Source organism: Ambystoma mexicanum, chromosome 1q, assembly GCF_040938575.1.
Source record: "Ambystoma mexicanum isolate Mex_15411 chromosome 1q, UKY_AmexF1_1, whole genome shotgun sequence".
NCBI lineage: Eukaryota > Metazoa > Chordata > Amphibia > Caudata > Ambystomatidae > Ambystoma > Ambystoma mexicanum.
In genome coordinates this window covers 1,117,783,287-1,117,803,046 of record NC_090922.1, presented here as the reverse complement: position 1 = coordinate 1,117,803,046, position 19,760 = coordinate 1,117,783,287, and the positions used below count along the sequence as shown (strand labels likewise).

The following is a 19,760-nucleotide window of genomic DNA, read 5'->3' as shown; positions in this document are numbered from 1 at the left end:
GCCTCGGCTAGGTCCGGGGTGATTATTAGTTTTTTCCAGCATTTACGTAGGTTGGGAGGTTCGCATGGGAGTACGGGAAAGGGGCCGGGTGAGGGGATGGCGAACGAGAGAATGAAGTGATCGGACCAGATGATAGGGGTCGGGGGCTTTAACTGAATCAGGGTGTTGGAGCTAAAGATGGCATCGAGAGTGTGTCCTTTAAAATGCGTCGGGCCGTTTATGTGGGGTTGGAGATTAATTGCATCTAGACCGTCCACCAGCGCGAGTGTCATAGGGTTGGTGGGGATGTCGAGCCATATGTTGAAGTCTCTGAGAAGGGTGAGGTTGGGGTGGTTTATTTGGAGGGTGGCAATAGAGTCGCAAAGGTTGTTAGCGAAATGTCTATCGTGGCCAGGGGGCCTGTAGATTATTAGGAAAGTGTGTGAGAGTGACAGGGAGAGGGATAGTTTAACGAGGAGGGATTTGCAGGATGGAATGGAGGGTTGGTTGTCCACGATTGAGGCGCGGAAGAGAGATTTGAAGACTAATGCTACCCCCCCCCTCCTCTGGACGGACGGTTCAGTGGGATGAGGCAGTAGTCGGGCGGAAAGGCTTCACTTGCAATTGGGCTGAAGTCATCAGAGAACCAGGTTTCAGTGATGAAAACTAGGTCTGGTTTGACAGAGGCGAGGAGGGCAAAGATGCAATGTCTGTTTTTTGCTACACAACGGGAGTTAAATAGGATACAGTTCAAAGTGGCAGGGAAGGTTGGTATCGGTGCTGGAGCGGGTTTGGGCGGAGGGGGAGAGGGTGGAGGGGGAGGTGTAAGGTTGGTGATGTTAGGGAAAAGTGGGCAAGCTGATGTTCCATCTTTACAGTGCGTTGCCCTGGAATGGGTCAATTTCTTTTTAATCAACATGGAGCATGTTGTGACAATTTCCCCATTGTTATTCTCATTGCATGTCTGTGCATTGCAGAGTCACAGCACTATGCTATTTTGCCTTCATTTACCATTTATCTGTTTCCCCTTGAAACAACCGAAAGGGTCTTTTGGGATTCAATTATTCTGTTACACCCAGCTTCTGTTTCATATAACAATATCTTGCGAAACATTGCACCGCAATTTCTCATACTGCTTTGTTGACAGTGAGTCTTGGATGACTCTTACGAAACCAGAGATTAATGCTTTGAACACCGGGCTGTTGGTTGTTTGTACTGAGGCAGAGATGTGGTTGGCAGAATTTGATAGTTCTATTTGGGTGTCGGTCCCGTGCAAGGTCATGGTTAAGAATCTTGGAGTATACATTGACCTCCATGATTAGAACCACAGATTGAGATTGATCAAGCTACCAAAAGTATTTTTCCTCTGTTCGGTTTCCCCATTGATGTGTTTAGAATGTATAAAGCGCTACAACCCTGCAGCAAGGAAGCGCTAACCAACGGGACCAAAAAGTCAAGAAGATGTGAACTTAACGTACACATTTTAATTTCTTACAGAACTTGAGACAATAATTGATCGCTCCAATATATTCGGAAAAGTTATTCCATTACTTTGGTGACATATCGAAAAACCGTGGGGATCAAAAGTTGGTGTTTCTTGACAGAGCGTAAAGCAGTTCTAAGCTGGATCACCTCACCTATTGACTATTGAAACAGAAGTGTGTGGACGAAACGGGTGAAGTGGGTAGAACGGATGAAGTAGGTGGATGAACGGATGAAGTGGGTGGATGAACGGATGAAGTGGGTGGATGAACGGATGAAGTGGGTGGATGAACGGATGAAGTGGGTGGATGAACGGGTGAAGTGGGTGGATGAAACGCGTGAAGTGGGTGGATGAAACGCGTGAAGTGGGTAGAACGGATGAAGTAGTTGGATGAACGAATGACATATGTGGATGGAACGGGTGAAACAGGGTGTATGGAACGGGTCAAGTATGTGGATGGATGATGCATGGAGAACTGATAACGTGGGTAGAACGAATGAAATGAGCAGACCGGATGATGAAGGGATAACATGCATAGATCGGACGAAGTGCATTGATCAGAAGGAATACATAGAACTGATCGAACTGATAGTGTGCATAGAACTGAGCGAGTACATGCAACTGATGGAATACACGGAACAGATGGAGGGCACGGAATGGACACTGTACAAAAAATGATTGGAGTGCGTGGAACGATCTGGATTGCATGGAGTGATCTGGATTGCATGGAACGGTCTGGAGGGCATGGAACGGTCGGAGTGCATGGAACTATTGGAGTGGGCTCGATCTCAAGCACCTGGTAAACCACCATATCACATCTCCACGCTTACTCTCTTCTTTACACCGCCACTCAACTAGAACACAGCGATACTATGACACCATTCGGTATATCTGTTCTCATACCATAACTTGCCTCATACTCCCCATCATCCCAACTAAATACAGCTGATTACACACCCTCCAGCCTAGGCGTTCTCCTCAGGCCTAACGCAGCCAGAATCGGTCTGGATAACAACCTGCCAGAACGAACATATACTCTTGATCTCCCAACCACCACACCTACTGCTAAGAAGCAGCTATCACACGAATGCCACACCTGCTGCACACATATCCGGCGCTCATACGCACCTTACGACTCTCTCTCTCTCTCTCTCTACAGACTTGAACTTCGATTCCCGAGGGCGTTCAACCTACTAGCGCCTTGAGATCATACCAATGGTACATAAGGCGCTATATTAATGCAAAGTAACATAACGTAACATTCTAACATATTTATATTGGACTACCCGGCTACTTGGTACAAAGTTTGAAGTGCCTGAAGGAGGTGGCTGCCCGTTTACTGATGACACTGGGGTGGAGTGATTGGAACCCCATCCTTGCACTCCTCAAAGTGGTGTGTGGTGCATCAGCACATGTTATTAAAATCTGTGTGCCTTGTGCGCAGCGCCTCCTAGGAGCAAACGCCTACTTTCTTCCAGCAGACGTTTTCACATATCCTTCCTCTCAAAAGCTCTGTTCTTCTCAAGCAATGTTCATCTTTTGTTGTACATTTAAATGGAAGGGAGTGGGAGGCAGAGTTGTCTGGGTTAAGGCATAACTTTATGGAGGTGTGTGTGTGTGTGTTTGTTTGTTTCAAAATACTGCACCTTTCATGGCTACCAAATTGTTGAATCTTATAATTTTGTTCTCTAACAGGGAAAACCTTTCAATGGTAACAGACCTTGGTGACCGAGCAGCTCAAGGTCGTGCTTATGGAAATCTGGGAAATACTCATTACCTTCTAGGCAACTTCAGAAAAGCGGTCATGTCCCACGAACAGGTATAGAACTACTGGACAAAGTGATCTATTTTCCATGTTAGAATCAAGATTTTGCATTGTAATTGTTTACCTTTTTAAGGTTTTTCTTGCTAACCATATAGCAACCCATTCTATGCCATCTTGTGTAGACTACTGGAAAATTAATCAGTTTCATGTACTCACTTTGCACATTTGCAGCGCTCTTCCTCATCTTAGTCTCCTGTTACCCTCACCCAACCAGAGTAGGCCTTAGTTATTTTTTCAAGTTGAAGTATTTCACTGCTAAACTTTGTCTGTTTTTCTTTTGGCATCAGAAAACGAATTTGCGCTGCTGGTCGTTGGTGCATCCTTTTCATGCATCAAAGGCTTTGCTTTAAAAGATGTTGCCACTGCTAAGGTTTCCTCTTACTGTGTTTCTTGTATTTATTTCGTGCAATGTTTATATTCGCTCTTTTAATATTCTTCTAATGCTGTACCACAGAAGTGTTAATAACATTTTGAACTTAAAGTTGACTTACAGCAGTGCCTTCATTTACAATTTTTCTTACCTGTCCCAGCACGTTTTATTTTTGTTTGCTTCAATATGCTGGAACATGCCCATCTGACCTAGCTTGTGAGATTGCCATTTACGAACGTAGTCTCCATAGAATCTGTGCAAGTTGGCTGTTGCACATCTATGGGCGTGTGATTGGGTTCAGTGCTCAGATCAGCACTGGTAAAGGAAACAATGGTGCTGCTTAACTATGTTTGGGCCTTCTGCCGCCATTTACCAGGTCTTCTGTAATTATGTGATACATCATCAGAATGCCATGTGACTTTTGTTCATAATGTGCATATATTGTTCTCCATCAGAGGGCTTTGGATATGAGGTGAAGCAATGGTATGGCTTATCCAAAGGCTATAACCACCCCTGGGTTCCTATGCACTTCTTTTGGCATCTCTTCCTGTGGTAACGCAAAGCCCTGCGGGCTTTGACTGCTCCTTTTGGTGTTCCTTTGTATTCCCATAAGACTCTAGCCTTGCACCTTGAAAAGCATGATGTTAAGATGGATTTCTAGAATCTGGCGTGGTGGACCGATTTTAGGAGGCCACCCTAGCTATAGTGAACCGGTTACCCTGCGAGGATAGCCAAAACACAATCCAGGTGCCAGTGAAGAGAAGTCCATGCTATCGGAAGAGATTGTGAGTGGGATCAAGGGCCCTCAATGAGTCCATACAATATAATACACCATCATTGAATTTAGACAAGTACGTTTAAAAATAGCTATTTATTCTAGGCCTTCTACGCACACTGAAAAGTGAAACTAACAGTCATTATTGTGCAATACTCAAATATATAAGTTTGCCATAGGTTTATTAAATGCATTAAAAGTCACGCATTCAGCAAGCAGATAAGTAAGTTACATGTAGTAATGATGGAACCAAGGCGCAGGTTAATTCCCTAGCTTAAGCAATTCAAATCCTAAAAAGAATGAACCCTGGTGCCCAGAATTCACACGAGCCACTGTGTTTCTCTCCATAATGGAGTCTCTGTTGGGAAGTAATACTTTACTTGTGTTGGTGATGGATCAAAATACTGTTCTTTTGGCCATCGAACTTGGGTAGTAACATCTGAAATACAAAAGGCAGTCGAATGGAAGGTTAGGAGACAAAGGGACTTGTTACCAATGTTGTCCTATGACGGACAAAGGGGGATAGATGCACTGCATTTACTTATGCCCACCCCCAACTCCCCCAAACTCAGATTTTCGCAGAGGACTTTGTGGATCGTCTCGGGGTCGTTGGAGGTTGGATTTCTTGCCCTTGGTTACGGTGAGAGGTGCCCAGGAGTTGGGAGTGCAAGGATTTTTTCGGTCGGGTGCAGCAGTAAGAGGCAATCCCTGGCGATGAAGAAATGCAAGAACCACTGATGCAGGCTTCTTCAAGACACTTCACAAGATGGGGAAGGCAGTTCCAATGGCTGTCTCTGCACACAGACAGCGGCAGGTTTCCTTCCAGTCGCTGTCACAGACACTTCTCTAGGACAAGATACCTTGAGGCTGGGATGCTTAAATTTGGAAGGACGGAGACTTGTGGCACAAGCTGGCGCCATCAAAGTTCTGGGTATAACCGCAGAACAGCAACATCAATCCACCGGGTGGTCCACGAGAGTTCCGAAGGCTCAGAACGGCTGGATCCTCAAAGGCTTTGAGACTAGGTGGTCCCACTAGTCCAAGGGCTGAAGCACCGCTCATGGTCTTCTGAGATCAGGTAGTCCAACAGTGATTCCCTGGGCCAGATGCATGAACAGATGCCAGACCTCCGCTGGAGTCCTCTTCGAATCTCCAGTCACCTGTTCTTCTTCGAGGGATTCTTGGCTCCAACACTGATCTGAAGAAATAGCTGCAGGCCTCTTCTTATCCACAATGGATCCTCGAAGCAAGTCCAAGCCCACCAATGGCTAGGATCTGCAGCATTCAAACAGCCAGTAGCTGTCCAGTCAGGGACAACTACTTGTTTCACTCTTGCCCCAAACCCAGACTCTCTGGCACCACAGATTTGGACTGCGACCAGTTAGTCGCACCCCCTTCTTGGTCCACATACACAAAAATGCAGCACTAGCCTGCAAAGGCAGTAGCTTTCCCAGGCAAGTGCATGCCTGATGAGGGATTTCCTGACCTGGCAAGGCAGGAAGAAGGCCACAGAAAATGGCCAAATAAGCCAGCGAAAATCTGGTGGCACAACTATTTTAGGGCACTTTTAGTAGTCAGACGTGGTAAACGCGAATGTGCACACTAAAATGGATGCAAAAATGGTCATGTATCTGCTGCCATTACCTTCTCTTTAGGCACATTTGGAGGGACGCAATCCTCCCACCCCCCTACCTCCCTCCTCCCCGTAGTCTAAGGTTGGGTTACCCCAGGCAGAGGCACATTACATCCTCCCCTAAACTAACCAGGCACTCCGAGACCACTACGGGGTGATTTGGCTCCGTATAAAAGCTTTGTAACAGAACACCCAAATCTACACATGCTGAATTTGGCAGCTTGTTTCCTGAAGTCAGAGTTTGGGCACGTATTGCCTTAAAGATTCAGTATTGTCACACAACTACTTTATAATGCATATATACATTAACCCATGAGGGTTCTAGAGAGAACTTATTTACCATAAAGACAGTTAAGCAAGTGTTGTGTTCTGTAAAATACACAGTATCTTCAATGTAAGGCTGTTTATTGGTTGCAGCAAACATATATGTAGTAATTTTCACAAGTTTGTATCAATAGCCACCGGTCATCCATCCTTGCCCTTGGCAGGTCTTGCTGTCAACTGTTTCTATGCAACAACTCATCAATAGCGCATATGGGAGTTCCACAATGTCATGAGCACGCTTGTTAATGTAGGGAAGTGCAGGATATAACAGCAAGCAATAGTTTTACAGAGTGAGAAGCAGTACTTTCAATAACTGTATGTGGATGAGGAACTGTACCAATCCTTAGGGGTGTTGAAAAGGCAGGTTTTTCTTTGTATTTGTTTCGCAATCTCGATGGTTCAAGTGGCCCCACAATGTCATTGAAATCATCGGAAAAGGCGCCACTATATTGGTTAATGGATTTAAGGGAGCCCTAGGCACAGGAGTATCAGAGTCTTTTGACAGACTGGTCACATAGACCTTTACATCAGCGTATAGGCCCGGCCAGTAAAAGCTTTTCAGAACCTAGCCCTGGGTTTTAGTGATTCACTGGTGGCATCCGGCAAATGGGAGACTACCCTCCTATGGCTACGGGGAATCACCAATTGGGCTTTTCAAGTACCATCCTACTTGCTACAGCCACTATAAAGGATGCATTTCTTTCTAAAAAGAAATGGCCCATGCTTTTCCCAGCTCTTATCTTCAGATATAGCTCTTTCCAATGCCTCAGCCAGGTTTTGATCGTTGCGTTGTCCGAATGCCAAGTGTGACAATGTGTTGGTTCATCCCCTTCTTGTTGTACTGGGCAGTTAGGTATTTATTGGCTTACACAAATCCTAGGGTACCCCAAGAGGAATGTGAGATGTCATCCACCATTTCCAAGCTTTTACTAAGATCCAATGGACAATGGGTACTGCCACCTTTACAGTGAAGGCTTGTTGTCGTCCTACACTGTGCAAAACTACCTAATTCTCCCCTTCATAGTCGCGGTCTATAGCCCATGCTGTGACTGAGAATGTCGCAGAGCCAGACCCGACGTAGCGGCCAACCTAAGATACCTCCCTGTAGGAAGGACAAGGCTCAGCACGGTAGAGTCAGTCTACTTTCTCCACTGGGAATGCCTATATCTTGGGTATTAAAGAAGTCAAACCCGATGGAGTGCAGAGTTGCTGTTTAAGGGGGCTTGGCAAGGGGCATTATCCTTTTCACCAAAATGGGTCCCAACCTTGTTTCTGGTTGGTCCATCCCACTTCTCACACCACTTGTGGCAGGTCAGACATAGGAGACGAACACATGTACTTGGTTCAACCCCTTTTTATTGGTAAACTTAAAGGAGAAAAGCCTATTTTAGCCCCTATATCTAAGATGGTTTCCCTAAGCTAAAGAAAACAATAAATTGGTGTTAAATTAAGGCCTGTACTCAGTCACAAAACCTAGTTGACCTTTCTCCAAGCTTTTGCTTTAATGAGGGTTACTTCACGCAGGGAGATGGCCAGTTCGCTGAACTTTCCCACAAAGTTCCATGTAGTCTCTGGTTTCTCTCAAAAATGCACAAAGTGGCATAGTTAGTTCGAAAGAAAATTGTCTTTCAACTCTTCTTTTGAAGTGGAAACAGGAATCTCGTCTGTTCCTTTGTCTCTGGCCCCCATCCAGAGAGAGAGATCAGTTGGACCCGGTCGGGTTGGTATTTATGGTTCATAAAATTGGCATCCCTAAACTCTCCTAGGGCTTCCTGTAGATTTGGTCGGGTCTTTCCACTCTCTGCCTTGTTTGGACCTCTAGCGTCTTCTGCCATCTGTAGATTATCCTCTTGATGGTTTCTCTCATTCGGTGTCCTTCGCAGGCTGTGGCCTTCTCGGTCCGTTGCAGTATCCCTTTGTGGGGTTGTCTGTGGAATTCCCTTGTGGGCTGGGGGCACCTCAAGCCGGTGTGGTATTCCTCTGTGGCGGTGTGTCTCCAGTAGTGCCTCTTGAGCTATGGACTCCTTGATCTGTTTGGTAACTCCTGTGTGCCTTGTTGTTTCTGGTAGCCCCTTGCAGACTATGGGCTCCTCAAGCCTATGCTCTGCCTCTCCACGGTGTGTCTCTGGTAGCCCCTTGTAGCCTATGGGCTTCTCGAGCCGTTGCTATACCACTTTGTGGGGTTGTCTCTTGCCATTTCGGCCACTCCTCCTTCATCAAAGTATTAGCATCTCCAACAATGCATCCTTTGCTCACCCACCACAGAGCTAATTTCCAACTTTGCTCCTGCTCCCCACATTTCACGTCCTCCCTCTCTGGCCTTATCTCCTTTCTCGATCTCCTCTTTCCCCTTCTGTGATCTTCTAATGGATTGTGTCCTCCCAAAGATCCCTAATCTTAGATATATTTGTATCCTGCTTTGCAGTCTCCAATCTTTTTTCGATAGCAGGGGACGCTGTGTGGCACCGTCGTCCCTTGACTGTTCCCATTCTCCCGTCCGGGCATAATGTCAATGATAGCATAAATGGCACGCACAGCACCCATTCCCTCTGTTCCGTTTCTCTGCATGCACAGCCCGCTCTTGGAAGGGTTTGACTCACCTCTGCAAATTTCTTCGAATGTCATAATACTTTTGAATCTTTTTGTGATTTGATCACAATGTCTATGCTGAAAACAGGTTTTAAGAGAAGTGCATACCGTGATTCGAAAATGTCGATCACTGATCCGCACAGGATATGTCTCTGGGGCCTTGGCGAAAACCATGAAGTCATTGAATGCAGCTCCTGCCAACGATAACCATTAAGGCCTTGAAGGAGAGAAGGTCCAAGCATGCTCTTGGTCGGTCTGTTTCAAAATTTCCATCCTTCACCCCTTCAAAAAAGAAAATCCTCTGAAGGCGCGGGAGCTCAACGGGAGACAAATCTCCAGAGAGGCCCAAAACACGTTCAAAGAGATTGAGATCCAGGAGCGATTATCATCACTCCTCATTTTCACGGAAGAAGAGTGAAAATCAACACCATTGTTCATAGTAATCGAATTGATCGGCCGACAACGTCTGTTATGTTTTCCCAAGAAGACTGCCTTAGGGGCTGAATGGGAACATTTCTGAGAAAATGTTTGCAGTGTTTTCAAAGGCGGCCCCTCCTAGTCCAACAAAAGAGCCAAAGAAGGCTCTTGTTCCCACCGTGTTCACCAAGACCACCAGGCAATTAAGGCTTTGACCCGCGCTCCCAAAAGCCTGAGTCGAAAGACCTCTGAGATCTCTCTAGAGTAGTGTCGACTGCATCAACTGCCGAGTTAGCATCGAAGCAAAATTCTTCAATGACATCCTCCCCGAATGAGTCCATGTCGCAGGGACCGTAGACATCAGAGTCGACTTCAAAATTTAAACCCCAATGGAAAAAGTATTTCTTTACATTTTTTGGATCAATTTTTGAGAAGAAAGAGGACATCACCCCCTTGGGTCATGAACATTTTGGAACAACAAATGTTCCAGAGGAATTTATCTTGGAGGAATCACGGCTAGAAGATTTAGCCTCATGCCTGAAAGATGCCAGTGGTTTGGATACCTCCCCTGTAGTTGAACTTGACATACCAGATGTACATTCCCACCCAAATGCGGCCTATAGGACTGTAATGAGTAGGGTGATGGTTGGGGTCATCCTGCAAAGTACATTACTCGAGATGACTTTGCAGACATCTTGGACAAGGGTCCCCCCCCCCCAATGAGCCTGGGCTGCCATTACATACAGCACTAAGCAATCCTATAATGGATCTTTGGGAAAAAAACAGACACAACTCCGGCTGTAAATGAGGAATTGGTTTAAAAAGAAAAAAACACAAGCTGCCTTCTGTGCACTGGGGAGCGAATGACAAACAGCGTAAAAAATTCTCACAATAAATGCGACAAGCCCTCTTCAGGTTTCCAAGAGAGACAAGATTTTCCATACTATTTAATGCCAGATCAAATTCCCTCCTTCAGGCTTTTAATGTCAAATATTGTTTTGTGATCTGGCCGCCTCTTAATTCTTCAGATGATCTCATTTTTTGCACAAAATTGAACACCTCTTATACCAGGGGTAGATGGCATACGTTTCCCTTTGCTAGTTCTTCCTTCACATTTGCGGTGTTGGTGTTTACTTCCAAAGCAGAGTGAAGATTGTGAAAATAATCTAGACGCCTGTATTTTGCTTGAATTTGAATATTTTGGATCCCGGCCTCCAGCACCAGCGGAGGTCCTGGGGTGCTGGGCAGCACGCCCAGCAGCTTTCACAGACAGATATATAATGTACGGTCCAAACACAGGCAACCCACACTTCCCCAGATCTCGCTGCCATACAATATGGCAGAATACATTTTGGCTACCATCACCTGAATGCACTTATCAAATCTAAAAAACCCCAAATTCATGGTAGAATCTCCTAATCCCTCCTAGACTTGTCCTTAGGTGATATTCTGCTGATGCTAAATGGGCAAACCACAGCCAAGTGCTTGAGAATGTAACACCCAAATAGCAATATGAGCCAGCCACAGATAACTTCACATTGTCAATACATCCGTTATAGGCGTTTACTTGTTTTGACCCAAAAACAACGATCTGTGATTTCTTCAAGTTAAGTTTCAGACCATTCTCTTTGAAATAGTCTGATGTATAATTAAGACTGTTGGCAAGACCTTTGTGGTCTGATCCAGTAATATAGCATCATCTACATATAGAAGGGTAGGGTACATTACCCCATTTAGTGAAGGTGGGAAAAAGCCAGGGAGACCTAGGACTGACATATTATCTGATAAGATAATAAATAGGAGCGGAGCCAGTGGGCAGCCATGTCACACACCTTTTATTAGCGAAGAACACACAAGTCGGACTGCCTCTCGGGTTATCTTGTACAATGGCACTGGTGTCTGAATACAGATGCACAATCAGTTGTAATAAGGAGGCAGGAACTCCCAATCCCTTAAGTTTATTCCAGAGAAGCTGTCGATCAATAGAATCAAATGCTTTGGCTAGATCTAAAAAGCCTGCATATACCAGGCCTCTTCTGATCTTCACATCTTTATTTAAAATGGCCGAGAGGACAAAGACACAGTCAGTTGTAGAGAAGCCCCTTCTAAATCCCACCTGGTAGATAGGAAGTGTGTTATTTTCCATCGCCCAAGTCTCTAACCTAACCAGCAGACAGTTGATATACATTTTCTTTTTTTTTTTTTTTTTTTTTTTTTTTTTTTTTTTTCTGTCAAGTAATGAAATTGAGCGATAGCAGTGCAGGTCTAGCCTTGAGCCCTTTTTAAAGATAGGTTTAATTAGACTCATAGACCTGGACTGAGGAGTTGCCATTGACATAGCAACTGAGTTTAAAGAGTGTTAATAGAATCGGTGACCACCATTCTGGGAACCAATTATATACTTCTGGCCCAATGCAATCCGGCCCTGGTGCCTTACCTTTCTTTTTCTCCGAAATGGTACTCTCCACTTCCTCAATTGAAAACACAATGGGCCTCATTACGACCGTGGCGGTCCGGAAATAACGGTGGCGGTAAACCCGCCGCCACCGTTGTTTCCGGACCCCCTGATCCCGACCCCTGCAGGCGGGAGGTGATGTTCCCGCCAGGTCTGACCTGGCGGGTTTAACACCGCCCGCCTGCAGGCGGACGAGGAAACACCGGCAGCATTACAAGATGCTGCCGGTGTTTCCATGATCCCGATTCCCATTGAGTCCCGTAGGACTCAATGGGAATGGGGATTTACACCATTCCGCCTCCGTGATTCCCGGAAAACCGGGGTTGTGATGCCCCGGTAATTCCGGGAATCACGGAGGCGGAATGGTAATACGAGTCCGGCGTTAACCAGGCGGTTTTACCGCCTCGGTTAACGCCGGACTCGTAATGAGGCCCAATGCCTGTGCCCTCATTCCCCAAAGGAGTGATGTTTACACCATCTTCAAACATAATGGCCACAAAGTGCTTGGTCCATTCGCAATCTGATATTGGGCAAATCACATCGTGCCTAACCACCCGGAAGCCATGGCACACTAGATTCCAAAAGCCCCTTACATCTATGTCCCGAAAAGATGCTTCCGATCTTTCCCACTGCGATTCACAAAATAGTTTTTTATTTAGCTTCAAAAGCTTCTTATAATAACACTTAGCCATATGCCTGGTCCCAGCTGTGGTATTTTGTGTTCTGACTTCTGTTCACAGGGCAAACCTAGCTCTGTAACACTCTGCATCAAATCATGGTGCTTCCTTTCGTGGCCCTGACTTTCTCCCTGATTTGATTTGCGAATAGATGATTTCCAGAATAGCTACACCTTTCGAAGATAAGTCACCAGTTTCTCGCCAGCTATAACATTTGCCACAGGATCATTTGCCGAGATTTGTGAGAGAAAGTCACTCCTTACCAGGTGCACATTATCTAGAATCTCTGCCAGTTTTACTTTAGACAGTTTTCTAGGGTGGTAAACTGAAAGCTGATCGTCATCCATAAGAGAGGGCTTGGCAGCAGGGAGCGACACCTCCATCTTCCACCCCAGAATTATATGTCATGATTGCTTTCTGGGTGGGGGCATTCCTCAAAATGCTCCACCCCCTAAAAGGAGTAACAATCAACCAGACAATAGTCAGTTGGGGAGTTGCTGGCAGCACTGTCTAAAGTGAAATTTGGGTTGGGGGGGGGGAGGGGTCATCCCCCGCAGACCTCCCATTTAATTCGACCTGGACAGTGGCATTCAAGAAAGAGTGCACTAGTGTGCCACGTGGATCACCAGGAGTCTGTTTTTTGTTCCTCCTTAGGATCCCAGCGGCATCCCAAGTAGCAGCCTCTGAGGGCATCCCCCAATCTGATAGTTTGGCATTCAAATCACCTGCGATGATCATGCTTTATTCGCCTGAACTTAGCAAGCGATCCGTCAGGAGATTGAATAATACTTATCTCCTCCTTTGGGTGAAGATAGATATTCCCTATCAGAAGCTTGGAATCTGCCCCATCTGTAATGGATATCAGCAAAATTGTGTCTGACTGTGTGGCAATATGTAAGGGCCCCCACTTGCCTATGCACCGTACCAACGTGGTTAGGTCTTTTCAGAGCTTTGCAGCACCCGCGTTGGTGGCCTGACAAAATTTTATCCAGTAGTCCAGGAAATATTTCAACCATGTTGCTTGAAAAAACAATATGTTCAAGTTTCTTAGCCAATCTAACCAGTCACGATGATAGTTTGTTAGCCACCCTTGCCACATTCCAGCTTGGCAGACGTACAGCAGATGCTTGAACTTTGGCCAGATCGTTCCCTCTGCAGCCTGTCCTATTAGTACTGGTCACAGTACAGCTGGAGGCTCCCGGGCTGCTGAGTCTGTGGCTTAATTGGTTTCCTGCTAGAGCGACCCCATTATCCTAGTGTGTTGAACAAAGCTGTATACGGACTCCTTGGCTTGTTGTGAAATATTGGTCACTAAGAGGGAAGCCTGAATACAATCTCGTTTCCAGTTCGTCCCTAGTCAGATCTACAGTGAGACAATCGCCAACTGGAGAGAGCAAGAGTATCTGATCCTAGAACACTAGAACCCGCAACCACAACTAGTTTTGCAAGGCCATTACTGACATGGCAAAAATCATGCAGATGTTAGAGTGAGGCCCTTGCATCCCTACAGGCCAACCTTCTCCTCTTTGATAGATGCTTCCTGTGCCACATCAATTTCCTTTCTTCTCCTGCTGTCCTTTCTTTCCCTTCCTCTGCTTCCTTGCCTGCCCCCTCAGCCTCCTCCTTGGCTACCTTGCCTTCCTCTTCTGCACCTCTGCAGGGCGTACCTCTGATTTGTACCCCTCCATGGAAGTCTTTAAAGGTTGGCAAACTTCTCCATATTGCCCCTCTGAACTCTCGCTCAGCTGTCAAACACCCCTGACATCTGCCTCCTCCTGGAAGACCTTAACCTCAATGTCATCGGTCTCACTGAGACATGGTTCACGGCCAGCTCTGTCACAAGCTTTGCAACTCTTCTCCCTGATGGCTACAAGATCCTCTCTGCGCCCAGATCTAACCTTCCCAGAGGGCGTGTAGCCTTGATCTTTCCGAAGTGGATTCCTGCCTCTGTCATTCCTGTGCAGGCCTACTCCTCTTTGGAATGCCTTGTCTGCAGGCTTTCTCTCTCTCTCCCTCTCCTAGCCACTCTTACCGTGACTACTATCTATCAACCACCTGGTCAGATCACCTCCTTCCTCTGAGTGGGCGGACCTCTCCTCTTCCCTCCTGGTCTCGACCGCTCAACTCCTTCTTGGAGATTTCAACATCCACCTGGATGCTTCCTGTCCCTCCTCTGGATTCTTTCACGACTTCTGCAACTTTCTCTCTCTCTCTATTCTCCCCTCTGGCCCGACTCACTCTGCAGGGCACATACTGGATGCTCTGATTTCCTCAGTCCTCCCCCTCTCTATCCCTCTGACCACTCCTCTCCCAGGAAGTTTTCACTTTCTCCTTTCCTCCCATTTCTCCATCTCTACCCCTCAGGCCAAGCCAACTCCAGCACTGCCGCCTACCTTCTCGGTCATCCAACCCATGAAGCGTGTGTCAGTTGAGGCTTTCGTCGCCACTTTCTCTCCCACGCCTCCTCTGGCTGACTCACATCCTGACAAAGCCCTTTCCATGAACCACTCTTCTATCTCTGATACTCTTGATGTCCATGCCCCTGTCTTGAGGATCCGCTTGAAGCCCAAAGCCAAGTGCAACTCCTGGTACGACCATGAACTCTTGTCACCCTTAAACGCAAGTGCAGGGCGGCTGAAAGGAAATGGCTAGCTTCCTGTGCATCTTCTGACAAACTGGCATGCCGCCTGCTCCACAGGCAATACCGGTTCTCTGTCCGCACCAAGAAGAGAGCCCACATCCAAGCCCGCCTCTCTGCGGCACCTAAGAACTCGGGCAAACTCTTTAAAATCTGCAAGGAGCTGGCCAATCCTGCTGCAGTCTCTACCTCTCCTGTACCCTCCCAGGACCTCTGTACGGCCCTGGCCTCTCATTTCATCTCTAAAACCCAGGACATCCTGTCCTCCCTCTCTTCCTCTCCTCTTCCTCCGTCTACTCTCTCCTCTACCTCTGGCCCTCCTGCAGCCATGTCTTCTCCCTCTTTCTCTGCCTTTCCTCTGTTCTTCCCTGATCTACCAAAACCATCAAGGACCACATTGACACCCTCACACCTGCCCTGGCTGACTTCTGCAACCACTCCTTTGCCACTGGAGCCTTCCCCTGCCCCCTGAGGCACTCTCTTTTGCACCCTCTTCCGACCCCTCCTGCCCTGCTATCTATCGCCCAATCTCCATCATTCCCTTCCTCGGCAAACTCATGGACAAACTGGCCATCTCCCAGCTTAATCTTCACACTGAATCCGTTGGTTGTCTCCATGACAATCAGTCTGGCTTTAGAGCAGCCAGAAGCACGGAAACAGCTCTCCTGAACATCCGTGAAGACCTGCTCTCTAACCTTCATTCTAATCTCCCCTCTGTCCTCATTTTACTCAATCTCTTTTCTGCCTTTGACACGGTCAACCATGCCATCCTGCTTAATCGTCTCCGTGATAACCTGGGCATCACCGATCAGGCCCTGGCCCAGCTGACCTCTTTCCTCTCTGATCGACCCTCCTAGGTCCAACTTGGGTCCTTCCTTTCCTCCATCTCACTTTCTACCTGTGGTGTTCCCCAGGGGTCTAACCTGTCTCCCTGGCTGTTCAAGCAATACCTGGCACCTCTTGCCCACTGCATTGCCTCACTCTGACCCAACTTTCAGTGCTACGCGGATGAAACTCCGCTCGTTTTCAGGCTTCCCTCTGCCACCTCTTCTCCTTCTCTCATCTCTGACTTTCTGTCTGCTATCCAGGTGTTGTGTGCCACTAACGATCTCTGCATTAATGCCAGTAAGTCGGAGATTCTCCTCATCGGAACACCTGCACCCGCCTTTCCTGTCACTCTCTGACTGGCCTCCCTTGGCCCTCTTCCTGCTCCCACCTTTGAGGCTAAGAACCTCTGGGTCATCTTCAACTGCACACTCTCCTTTTTTTCCTCACATCTCAGACTTCTCTAAGAAGTCAAACTACCAACTAGACCTCCTCAGAGGTATTCTTCCTTTCCTCTTCTTCCCCCAGAAGCGGACTGTCTCTAGAGCTCTGGTTCTCTCTAGTCTGGACTACTGCAACAGCCTCTTTCTAAATCTGCCTGCTTCTGCTCTCCGCCCCCAGATTAGGACTGCAAGACTTGTCCTTCAAGCCTAGGGATCGTATCTCTACAGCTCTGAAATCTCTGCATTTGCTCCCAGTGGCTGCGAGGATTAAGTTTGAGACCCTCTGCATTGTCCACAAGGCCTTCTGGGGTCTGGGTCCCCAATACCTCCAACTCTCTCGTCTTAAATACCTTCCTACTCGAGCCCTTCGCTCCCCCTTCATCTCCCTCAGGGTCAGTCGCTTCTCCATGCAACGAGTTAGTGGTAGAGCCCCTTCTTCGGCTGGGGCCTCCCTCCGGAACAGCCTCCCTGCCTCTCTGAAACTTGAGAACCATCTCCGGTTCTGGAAGCACCTCGGGACCTTCCTCTTTGCTCTGCCTTCTCTCTTCCTCTCCCCTGCTGATTTCCTGTCTGATACTACACTGGTTACCTGGCTACCCTCTGATTTCGGGCCCAGGTCCCCGCCCGCCCAGTTGCACATCTGCACTGCCTGTCGGCAAACCTTGCACTTGGGTCTGTATCTGTAACCCTACAGTCCCCCTATTTGCACTTTTGGACATCTGCTATCTGCACTTACCCTTGCACTTGCCACCTGCTGGCCGCACATCTGTTATTGTTTTAATCCCATGTACTGCACTCCCCCACCCCTTCCCCGTTCCCCTGGCACTTTCCCCTCCCGCCTCTCCTTCACTTGCGCAATTTCAATGTCACTTGGCCTAGTAAGATCGTTGTCTATAGACCTCAATACCTTTATACGCCAGTATCTCACAGCATTTTAAAATGCATGTAGCCCTTGTAATACATGCAATCTGAGAGAATTCGTACACAGGGGAACAATTTAAAAGAGATGTCATTTACTCACAGAACATCAGTCAGAACTTTCACTAGCATTCGCTTGAAGGATTTCTTGTTTCCATGTGTTGGACCCTTGAAGCACAATATTAGATTGTTCTCTCTCCAACCCAGCAATGGTTCAGCAGTTGAATGCAAGTCCCTGGATTACGATGCCTGCTGTTCCTGTTTTGATCCAGAGGCAGCCACTGGCTGCGAGCCTGGAAGGGGAGCAGGAGAGATGGACTTAGGTGCCGCTTAATCCCGAGCATGGAAGGAGCGGACTGTCCAGAACAGGGGCGTGATGTTAAAAGGGCAGTGTGCTCCCAAGTGCCCTTTACGCATGCGTTCATCGCAGGGGTGTCCACACTGGCAACAGGCAAAGACTTCTGAACGGACCACTCCTTAAAATCTGCCATCAAGTTGGTAAGTGTAAAGACTGGTAGGGAGTGTCTGTACTTCCGCTCTCTATTTGGTAGAGGAGAGGCACAGCGGACCCCAGCCAAGATTCTCTATTTGGTAGCAATGGACAAGCAATCAAGGCCTAGCTTCTCAGGAGGTGATGCGGGCTGGTTCTTAAGTACAGTGTAGTCCCCGAACCCCCACAAAGGAATGTCCACACACTGTATTACTGAAAACAGTCTTTAAATAATTAATATTCAAAGGTATGTACACGATCACAATAACGCACTTTGTACTCGGAAGTCAATAATGATAAATATATACACGTCTAGAGTGGTACCACTAATGTTATCGAATCTCATTAAAGTGCATCAACTGCACAGTTAAAATGTCACACAGATTAATAACGAGGAAACCAGCAATAAAGAGAGGAAGAACTCAAGATGGTTGAACCAGTAGGCAGAACACTGGCCCCTACCTCCAGGCGCAGCTCTGAGTGGAGATCCCCCCACATGGGCAACCTCTAAATAAAGATATATAGCACAAGCCCAGTCCATATAATGTTCAGTAGTCTTACTTCTTCCGATTAAGGTTTTACACCCCCAATGTACCTGGTGGAGTAGAGTTCTCCGACGATGCGTCGACCGATCCTTCTTGAGTGCCTGGCTTTCAGGCGGGAGCCACGGATAGTCGAGAGGTGTCGGGGAACTTGGCGTTCGGTGTCGGGGAATCGACGGCCCTTCTTGAGTGCCCTCCCTTTAAGGCAGGAGTCACGGGGCGTCGAACGTCCGACGGTGAACATGGTGAACTACGACAGGGAAGTGGCAGCTTCGTTCCTAGCGGTGCTTGTCGATGACAGAGTGTTGGCGTCCTGCAAGGTAGAGGCGTGCGGGGCACCTCGGTGACGATAGTTCTGGACCGCAAAGAGCTGATGAAGAACTGTGGCCCAGCAAGGGCGTCGAGTTGTCGGCGTCTCTGTGGTCCTTAGGTGGCAGGAAACCCACCGGTGGATGCTCCTCGCCGCGTCAACGGTCGGGCCTTCTCCAGCGGGAGACAAGCGGATGACGATGCAGACGAGAGCGTCCAATGATCAATTAAAGTTCTTAGGCAAACGGGAGCACGGCGGCTCCGGTCGGCGACGGCGGTCGGCGACGGCGGTCGTCGACAGTGGTCGTCGACAGTGGCGGACAACAGTCAGAGTGCTTCTCCTTGGAGTTCCGCAGAAGTCCCCGTATCGGGTCGGCAGCCTGTCGAAGGTCTGTCTACCAGGGAGCGTTGGCAAAGATCAGCTGTGCACAATGGTCCCTCGTAGCTAGGGAAGAGGGCGCCTTACCAGGTCCTCTCTGGGTCAGTCCTTGGAAACACAGCAGCCTTCAGATTGCGATGGAGAGCCACAGCACTCCTCCTCGTCCAGCGGGGGTTTCAAGGTCAAGCGTCAGTTACTCCAGTTACTCGTCGTAGTGGACTTCAGCTTCTGAACATGATTCCTAGCAGTGAGAGGTCTCCAGATATACTGTTGATCTCCCATTCATTCCGCTGGGTCACACTCAAGCATCCAATCACGACTACGGGCATTCATGCATGCAGGCAGCCAATCGGGCACATGAGGTATTCAGGCCATTCACTTCTCTCCAGACACTCACAACAAGTTATGTGTATTGGGACAAGTACCGAGCCATTCAACACTCCAAGCTGCATTCATACCGGTTTCGGGCAGGGTTGTCTCAGTCATTGTGTCAACCACCAGATACTAGACACCCACAACACAGAATGTATATTCGTCACACACTCCATTCACCCAGGTCCCACCCACAGGAGGTACCCACAACATACATCACCGGGAAGGCTCCAGCTACTCTGGCCGGGCCTTCACAACAACACCATATATGGCATTTCCACCCAACAGTCAGTCAGGGGGAAGGGACAGAGTCAGGG

General features: G+C 47.7%; 1 protein-coding gene across 6 annotated transcripts in view; it reads left to right on the top strand.

Annotated features, from left to right (window-relative positions):
- Positions 1–19,760, top strand: part of GPSM2 (G protein signaling modulator 2) — an 822,550-nt gene that overhangs the window by 333,238 nt on the left and 469,552 nt on the right. For all 6 annotated transcript variants that reach the window (XM_069641857.1, XM_069641854.1, XM_069641856.1 and 3 more), the window contains one exon: positions 3,158–3,281. In XM_069641857.1, coding sequence (XP_069497958.1) covers positions 3,158–3,281 — 124 coding nt within the window. The remainder of the gene's footprint in view (positions 1–3,157; positions 3,282–19,760) is intronic.